The following is a 9,695-nucleotide window of genomic DNA, read 5'->3' on the forward strand; positions in this document are numbered from 1 at the left end:
AAAGGTAAGAGGATATCCTTGCTAATACAAAAAATATGGATACACTCCATTCAATTATAAGAGATCAACATTAACCATTACTCCAAACACATGTTAGCATTGAAATTTATTAAAAACAAACAATCCTTAATTATGTTAATGAACAACTCAAGGAAAATACAAGATATTCATGGCTAGATATTGATGTAAAACATACATAGATATTGTTCGAGAGAGAAGCTCTGCTAGGTTTGTTCCTCCAAGCTTCATGGACCGTTATTCATGGTTTCAATCAACTCAGACCTGATTGTCTCCTGGGGTTTTCTTGCAAATTTCATCCCTCCATTGGGCAATACTTCTCCATAACCTGCTCCAAAATCTCAAGACTCTAAGGTACAAAAATCATTTGCATAAGTGTTAAAAAATGCAAGTGACATTAACTTCTCTCAACTCCCCCAACCTTGATCAAAGGGGATGCTATAACCATTAAGATACCTGAAGAGGAATATCAGGCTGGATTACAAAGATGCAAATCTCACTTGCACGGCAGAATTATACTGTCAAAAGGAGACCCCCCCCCATTAAGTTGAACGATATGAAAACTAAGCTCTCATCATTATGGAGCTCGGTTGGGAAATGGAGCATGATATCTTTGGGAAGGGGGTTCTACGATTTCGCTTTTTCCTTTATTGAGGATATGCGCAATGTTTGTGCGGTGGGATCTTGGAACCTAAGGCCTGGGTTGCTTCGTCTCTCTCTCTGGACCCCGGATTTCAACCCAAACTTGCAGAAGCTTTTCCATTCACAATGTTGGGTGAGAATTATGGGCCTCCCGCTAGAGTATTGGAGTGCCAAAATCCTCTTTTCAATTGCCGGAGGAATAGGGACCCCTATATCGTTGGATGAAGCAACATCCAACAAATCTTTTGGCCATTTTGCAAGAGTTCTTGTGGATGTGGACTTGAAGGGTACTCTGCCAAATCAAATTCTTGTCGAAAGGGAGGGATTTGCCTTCTTTGTAAACACTGAGTTTGAAAATCTCCCTGATTTTTGCATTGGGTGCCACTCCATAGGACATATGGTGGCAGTTTGCAGGAAGAACAAGCCATTAATAGTGGAGGAGAACCTCAAACCAATTAACAAGAAAGGTAATCATGTGGCAAAGAAGTCTACGGAGAAAATGGTGGATAATCTAGTTGTTAATATGGAAATTGATCACTCAGAAAACCTGACTCTATTGGAATGGGTTGCTCTCCCTCAGGTGGCAGGGACAGAGTCTTTAACAGGTATAGAATTGCCCATAGTTGAAACAATTCCCGATGAGAATGGGGGTGATTTGGATCTAGTTATTCAAAATCTTCAATCTGAGTAGTTGGTTGTTCAAGAGCAGATTGAAAACATTGCTACTGCCAAATATTCGAGAATAGTTGGAAGGTTATGGGCCGATGATTCGGATTCCGAGGCTGATATAGGAGAAGAACGGATTTTCACGCTAGTAATGTCGAGATCTCAAAAGAAAAAGTAGAGGCAAAGACAAAGTCTTCGGAAAGTTCACTATACCCGAAGGGGTGGGCATCTTAATGTTTCCAAATGAAGGTCTTCTTCTGGAATTGTAGGGGGATGGGTAACCCTGACACAAAGCTCATTTTAAAAAAATTCTGTATTTCCAATAAACCTGATTTAATCTTTATCTCAGAGCCTATGATTCGTGCGGATAAAATAAGCTCTAGATTTTGGTATAGCCTTGGTACGAAGTTATTCATTGCCAATGACAGAGGTCCTCTCCTTCCAAACATTTGGGGTATCTGTCATCTTGAGCATCAGCCAAAGGTCATTGCTAATTCTGATCAACAGGTCTCAATCGAGTTGGACATTGAGCACAAAAAGCTTTATTTTTGTGCTGTATATGCTAACAACCAGAGATTGAAAAGAAGGAGCCTCTGGTCTGAGATCACTTCTCTTCTAGCTTCCTTCATTGGTCCTTGGTGTTGTATTGGGGATTTTAATGCAGTGTTAGGTGCCTATGAATGCAGAGGATCTCACTTACCTAATAGAATGGCGTGTGAGGACTTCATTTCCTTCACTGAGGAGGCTAACCTCACCCATCTTCCCACTAGAGGAGCCCAATTCACCTGGTCTAACAAGAGGAGAGGATCTGCTCACACTGAGAAAAGGCTTGATAGAGCCATATGTAATGATTACTGGTTGAATGAATGGTCCCACTCCACTTGCTGCAACTTTCCTAGATCTGGATCTGATCATCATCCTTTGATGGTTTGTGCCTCTAGGATGAGTATCCCTAATCATGGTTCTTTTAAATTTCATAAAATGTGGATTCTTCACCAAGGCCTTAAAAGTTTGGTTGAAACTAGCTGGAATTCGAGTGTTGTTGGGTGCCCTATGTTTGTGCGCTCTCAAAAGTTCAAGAACCTCAAAGTCTGCCTTAGAACCTGGAATAAGGAGGTGTTTGGGAACATCCATCTTCGAGTTAAAATGGCCTTGGAGGAAATTGACTCTATTCAATAAAGAAGAGGTCTGGTGGATAATGATCAGGGGTTAATGGATGATGAGAGCTTGGCTCAGTAGGAGTTGCTAATGGCTTTAAAAATTGAAGAGGAGTTCTGGAGGGAGAAGGCTAGAGTTATCTGGCACACTAGTGGTGACAGAAACACAACCTATTTTCATAAGGTGGCTAAGATAAGGAAAGTCACTAAGTCCTTAACTCTTCTAAGAGATGGTGAGAATAATATTTGGGACCTTGCTGAAATTGCCAACCATGCAGTGTCTTATTTCAAAACTTTATATGCTTCTGATAACCAATCTCAGCCAAATGACCTTATCCAGTTGGTTATCCCTAATGTGGTCACTGAAAGTGACAACTGTATGCTTACCAAGATGAAATCAAGGCTGCGGTGTTTGCTATGAAAGGTGAAGGTGCCCCTGGCCCTGATGGATTTGGGGGCTGTTTTTATCAGGAGTTTTGGGAGATTGTTGGTGTTCATGTCTACAATTCGGTTACACAATTCTTCACTCAATCTTGGTTGCTTCCCAACCATAATTCCAACTCAGTGGTGCTTATTCCAAAATTCCCTAGGGCTGATAAGATTGAGGACTTCAGGCCTATTGCCTTGGCCAACTTCCAATTCAAGGTAATATCCAAGGTTCTGGCATATAGGTTGGCTATTGTGGCTCCTAGTATTGTCTCCAGCCAATAAAGAGGATTTGTAAAAGGTAGACAAATCACTGATTGCATTTGCATTGCCTCTGAAGCAGTTAATCTTCTGGATCACAAGACCTTTGGTGGTAATCTGGCTATAAAGTTGGATGTTAGGAAAGCTTTTGACACAATTGATTGGGATTTCTTGCTGGATACTCTTCATGCTTTTGGGTTTGATAGTAAATTCATTCATTGGATCAAAGTCATTTTAACCTCAGCTAAGCTTTCCATTGTGGTAAATGGGCATAGTGTGAGATTCTTCCCTTGCAAAAGAGGTGTTAGACAAGGTGACCCTTTCTCCCCTCTTCTATTTTGTTTAGCTGAAGATGTCCTCAGCAGAGGTATATCAAAGTTGATTGCTGAGGGGAAGTTGAGTGCCATCTCTGGTCCCAGAAAATATCTCCACTCCTAGCCATGTTTTGTATGCTGATGATATCCTCATCTTTTGTAAAGGATTAAAAAGAGAAATTCTAGCCTTGAATAAACTGATTTCTACCTATGCCCAAGCTTCTGGTCAGCACATTAACCTTGATAAATGTAAGTTCTATTATAATGAAGCAAATGCTAGGAAATTATCCAATTTGTCATCTTGGTTGGGTTTCACAGCAGGAAGGATCCCCTGCTACTACTTGGGGGTCCCTCTCTTCAGAGGCAAGCCTATGACTATTCATTTGAAGCCTTTAGCTGATAGAATTATCACTAAGCTTTCCAAATGGAAGGGTTCCTTCCTTTCTATTATGGGAAGGGTTGAATTGGTGAAATCAATAATCCACAACATGCTAGCCTATAGCTTCCATGTATATGCTTGGCCCTTAACCCTGCTGAAATCTATGGATCAGAGTATTAGGAACTTTATCTGGTCAGGGGATTTGAAGGTGAGGAAAATAGTCACAGTTGCTTGGGATAAATTATGCTATCCAGTGAAGGAGGGTGGTCTTGGCTTAAGATCCACCTCTGATCTCAATCAGGCTGCAATCCTGAAACTAGCTTGGGGCATGAAATCATCTAATCAGGAATGGGCCTCCTTCTACAGATTGAGATTCTATAGGGCTGGTGACTTGAAGGCTAGCTATGTGAAGTCCCCTGTGTGGCCTGGAATTAAAAAAGGTTGGCAAAAGATTATTGACAACGCCATTTGGCTTGTGGGAAATGGATCAAAAATCAGATTTTGGACTGATAATTGGCTAGGTGAGCCATTGGCGGATACCCTGTCCATTCCTCCTCAGACTCACTCAACCCTGGCAGCCTCAGTTGCTGACTTTATTCATGACCAAAAATGGACTATACCTTCTTGGATGGCTCATAATTTTCCTTCAATCACTGATGCAATGGCTACAATCCAGATTAATCAGGACATGAGTGACGAATTGGTCTGGAAGCATTCTACTAATGGGAAGCTCACTCTCAAGACTGCTTATAGCTTCTTCAAGCCCCGAATTAGACAATTGAGTTGGTGCAAATTGATTTGGTCCTCATCCATTCCTCCTACGAAATCCTTCAATACTTGGAGGCTTGTCAACAATAAAATGCCTACTGATGAGAACCTTCAGAAAAGAGGGATCCCTATGGCCTCTATTTGCACCCTTTGTCATACTGCAGCTGAGAATTCTCCGCATTTGTTCCTTCATTGTTCCTATGCTTTTCCTCTTTGGAACTGGTTAGAAAACCTTCTTGGCAAGCAGATTGATAGGTCCTCTGTTTCTGCCCTTCTTCATCTGCCTAGAAACACCTGGAGTCATCAGCTCACTGAGGTTATCTTAGCCTATATTGTGTGCACAATCTCAACAATTTGGCACTGCAGAAACCAAGGTAGGTTTGAAGATAAGTCTCTTACTACTGCCCAAGCCTTGGCAAAGATCCAAAGGGACACTGCAATGATTGTCAACTTATCTAAGGCAACTGCTAACCCCTCCATGGAAGAGCTTATTTGGCTTAGAGCTTTTCGAGTTCATCCAAAGTACACCTTGGCCCCTGTTATTACGGAAGTGAGGTGGCTCCTGCCAAATCCTGGTTGGGTGAAGATTAACACTGACGGGGCTGCCCATGGCTCCCCTGGTCATGCTGGAGGTGGTGGTATTTTCAGAGACTGCCATGGGGAAATGTTGGGTTGTTTTGCAATTTATATGAACATCCAAGACTCTCTCTACGCTGAATTGTTTGCTGCAATTTTGGCAATATCCATGGCTAAATGGAAAGGTTGGTATGCAATTTGGCTTGAGTGTGACTCAAGTATGGTTGTTGATATATTCAAGGGGAAATTCCAAGTTCCTTGGAAGCTAAGAAACACTTGGAGTAAATGTTGTTGCAATCTCAATGTCTTGAATTTCAGAATTACTCATATTTATAGAGACGGCAATGCTTGTGCCGATAAGCTTGCTTCATTCGGGGTGAATTCCAGGGTTAACTCTTGGTGGAAATCAACCCCCTCTTTTATTTTGCACGAACTCAATAGGAATAGGCTTTTATTGCATAACTATAAATTCAAGCATATATAACCTCCTCTTTTCAATGAAGTTCTTGGGTGTGCCGTCGCCCTTGTTATAAAAAAGAAAAGGAAAATACAAGTATCCATTTCCTACATTTTTAAAAGTTTTATATAACTCGGTTAAAATAAGGATGTGCTGAAACTTTGATAGCATCATTTGTCTGAGAATAATTTAAATCATGATATATAAATAAGACATCACATGAAGTTTTCAACGAAAAAGAAAATTACTTGAAGCACATACGAACAAAATGGCAAAGAAGCTAAGTATAACAAAAGACATCTTCATATTTTGTTGGTATAGTGATATTGTTTTATTGTCAGCGTTCTCGTGTGAACTTTTATAGGTGAAATAATACATATGATTTGTGGGATAAAACTCATTTAGTGAATAAATTTAATATGCATGAATCTACACTATATTTGATGCTGAATTATTAATTAAATACAATGCTTCAATAATTTATTATAACTTTTTCCGGTAAATGGTATCATCTCATCTTTTTGGGTAATGAACTGATGCCTCTCGAGATGGGTGATTGTTCCTCTCAACAAATGTTGCTCCCGAAATCAAACCATTGACCTTTTAATCGCCATAGGGATCATGTGGGGCCTTATAACACTAGACCAATACTTTGTTAGTATAATTTATGATATCTAATGGTATATATTAATTTTGTTTGACTCATACATTAAAAGGAAATAAAAAAGGAGCTGAAAAGAGATAAAATCAGATCTTTTTCTATAATAAGCATATATACTTTCATCATATGAATATGAAACTAATATCTTCAGGATGTGTAACTGTCCAACTATCAATTTCAACAAATATCGTTCTCAATAATTAGATCTTTGATCTCAAACTAGTATAATTCATGGGGATCTAGTGTGACCTTACAACATAAGATCAACACCTCATTGGTAAATGATACTTAACTATTAATTTTGATTTGCGAATGAGTTAAAAAATTTAGAAGGAAAATATGGCAATACGAATAGTTAGTATTTTTAAGATTAGATATATTATCATTTATTAGCAATATATCATTTCAAAATTAAAAATTTATTTACTATGCTTTCAAACAAAATCTAAATAATTCGATGTATGAAAAATAAATATGGTATGATTTTGCAATTGTAGTAGAAAATTAATGTATTTTGAGAATAATATCAAATTTGATTTGGTAGATCGTAAAATAAGAATTGTGCCATGAATGACAACCATAAATACACTAGAACCTAGTTTTCTACTTATACAACCATAAATGGCAACCAAATTTTCTACTTATACAACAATAAATAACAACCAAATTTTCTACTCACAAACAAAAAAACGCACTAGAAAATATTAAAGAACCTAGTTTTCTACTTATACAATCATAAATGACAACCAAATTTTCTACTTAAACACATAAAAATACACTAGAAAATATTAAAAACCCAGTTTTCTACTTATACAACCATAAATGACAATCAAATTTTCTCTCTAAAAACTTGCACAACCAATCCACATTAGAAAGAATAAGAATTGCACTATCATCCATGTTCGGACTCATATTGGTATGTTGGATTCCCCCAAGCTCTATTGACCATGCTGCCAATCTTGTGTTCCCTTAGTATTTGTCTCTCTTGTTCTTTGTCAATGTTATTTCTATTACGATATGTAACTTTTATTCATTAAAATGTAAAATCCAATAAATAAGAATATACTCTTAACTAATTTTAAACATATGAAACGTAATGATCATATTAAGGATGGAAGAGAACTCATACATATTTATTTCTTTTCTTCAATTCATCTTTTGAATGAGTAATAATCAGAGTAAGGTGTATGAGATTCATAAGTATTTTTCTTATTTTCCTTAACTCATAAGTGTATTTATATTACTATATAAACAAAAAAATAGCTTTTAAAATGAATAAGTTCAATATGTAATATTATATTAGTAATTACAACACATTTTTTAGTATATACTATATGTGAATGTCTATTTAATATTTATAACATAAATATTATAAATACTATTGTGTTAACATGCACTATCGTGGTAGTTAACCTGTGTTTCTATTATTTGATATTGAGTGTAGAGTATGTTAGAGATATTTAAAAGAAATTATCTTTCAAAAAAGAATAAGTAAAAAATCTTTGGTCTGAATTTGTTTTAATAACTCTCCAAAATTGTGAATTTTTTGGGTCAGAAAGTTGGTGGGAACTATCATTGCACTGATTGTTTTTTTAATACATTGAACATGAATGTAAGATAGGTTTTGGGTAATTAATAATTAGTTTTTCATGTAATAATGTAATTTGCATCCTTATCTTCAATCGTGGTCATCAAACCTCTTTTTATTTATACAGACTAAGAGGGTGGATGAGGCTCTAGAAGAAATGAAACATAAAGAAAATAAATGATATATCCTAAGTTAAAGCAAAGAAGATAGTAAGTGACTAAGTCCAATTCAATCAATGGCAATCAAACTAATATTTAAATGATAAACAAGAATAGAATAATATAAAAGTGTAATAATGAAGAAACAACGAGAAATTAATTGAATTACATTTATATATGTTTTCCCTTGACATAATTTTTTAAAATTTAAAAAGGGAAAAGTTGAGAAATATAACTTATATATCTTCAATTACCTAAATGTCTTTTATTATTTAGGCATGTTTTATTTTTATATTATAGTATATAAATATCTATGTATAAAAATTGATTCATTGCATGAACATAATAAGTTGAATTATGCTTAACTCAATTTTAATTTATTATTTAACAAGCTGAATTTCTAGCTCAATTTTAATTCGAGTGATAAGTTCATTTCCAATCGTAATTATAGCATATACATGATCTCTAAAAGTATTATTAGAGTCTGCCAGAAAGTTAAAAAAAAAGTTAACCCTACAATACAATTTAGCGTCGGTCTTGCATCGAGTAGGCTGATGCTACTATTAATAGTACCTTATTCTCAATGCTAATTTTTTTTGTGATCCAATTCATGATTTTTAGCATTGGGTAACAGTTCATATATTATTTTTTTGTATCACCTTTTCGCATGGACAATGATCCATTCTAATTTTTTGCAGTAGTAGTGACAACTCTACACAAGGTTGTTAATGTTCTATAATTTTTAATCCATGTGGGACAATGTAACTCACACCAAGATAAATGAAAGAGTAAATATTCATTTTAGCCTTAAATATTTTTTGACTATACCAGTTTGATCCCTTAAAATTTGAAAAGTCTAAAATGATCATAAATATTTGAAATGTGGGTCAAGTTAGTCTTTTTAATATGTCTTACAACATTTGATAGAGACTAATTTGACTCACATTAGAAATTTTTAGAGACCATTTGGGGGTTTTAATTTTTGGAAGGACCAAAGTGGTAAGATCAAAAAACATGAGGGACACAAATTGACATTTACTCTAAATTAAAAAAAGTAATGTTTTTTTCCAACCTGAAACTGAAATTAAACAATGTAACCTTGTGTAAAAGCCTTTGCCACAAAGCTAACTTAGGTGATTCACATTTTTTGATACTATCATGGGTATCCCCTCACCCTATAAATAAAGAACTAATTCTTTTCGGTGTGTGGTTGTTCCTCCCAACAATTGTTGCTCCAAGGAAAGTGATTCACATTTGTTGTAGATGGTAATGTGACTAATATTATATGGCCTGTATGTGAAGAAGATCTTGCTCCTGACCTTGGCACGGTTTTGATGAAGACACCAACATCACCAAAAAGAAGAAAAGGAAGATGACTTATGAAGACAAACGAAGATAAAGCTTCAAGACATTAGAATAAGTCTTTGTAAGTACTTCTATCCTAAACTCTTAAGTATACAAGTATAATTGCTCAAAACATTTTTCAAAAATAGTGTGTAACAGGTTACTTCATTGAGTAATAGGTTACATGTGTGAGAAAAGAGTTATCCAACTGAAAAACTGATTTTTGAAAGCTGAGTAACCGATTACTCCAAATAATTTTTAAGCATCTGTTGGACAGAAA

The 9,695-nt window shown here is 35.9% G+C and overlaps 2 protein-coding genes across 2 annotated transcripts in view; both read left to right on the top strand.

Moving 5' to 3' along the window:
* LOC109359652 lies at positions 575–1,351 on the top strand. The gene has a single exon (XM_019604350.1). It carries the CDS (start codon positions 575–577, stop codon positions 1,349–1,351), a length of 777 nt encoding a protein of 258 aa, XP_019459895.1.
* The window catches only part of LOC109359653, a 12,476-nt gene continuing 5,355 nt past the window's right edge, over positions 2,575–9,695 (top strand). The window contains exons 1-4 of the mRNA XM_019604351.1: positions 2,575–2,860; positions 2,908–3,174; positions 3,253–3,537; positions 3,650–5,392. Of these exons, the coding sequence (XP_019459896.1) occupies positions 2,575–2,860; positions 2,908–3,174; positions 3,253–3,537; positions 3,650–5,392 (2,581 nt within the window). The remainder of the gene's footprint in view (positions 2,861–2,907; positions 3,175–3,252; positions 3,538–3,649; positions 5,393–9,695) is intronic.

Source organism: Lupinus angustifolius, chromosome LG11 (genome assembly GCF_001865875.1).
Source record: "Lupinus angustifolius cultivar Tanjil chromosome LG11, LupAngTanjil_v1.0, whole genome shotgun sequence".
NCBI lineage: Eukaryota > Viridiplantae > Streptophyta > Magnoliopsida > Fabales > Fabaceae > Lupinus > Lupinus angustifolius.

What these genes read in the sequence shown, in the direction of transcription:
- LOC109359652 (XM_019604350.1), top strand. Translation starts at nt 575, where the DNA reads ATGAAAACTAAGCTCTCATCATTATGGAGCTCGGTTGGGAAATGGAGC.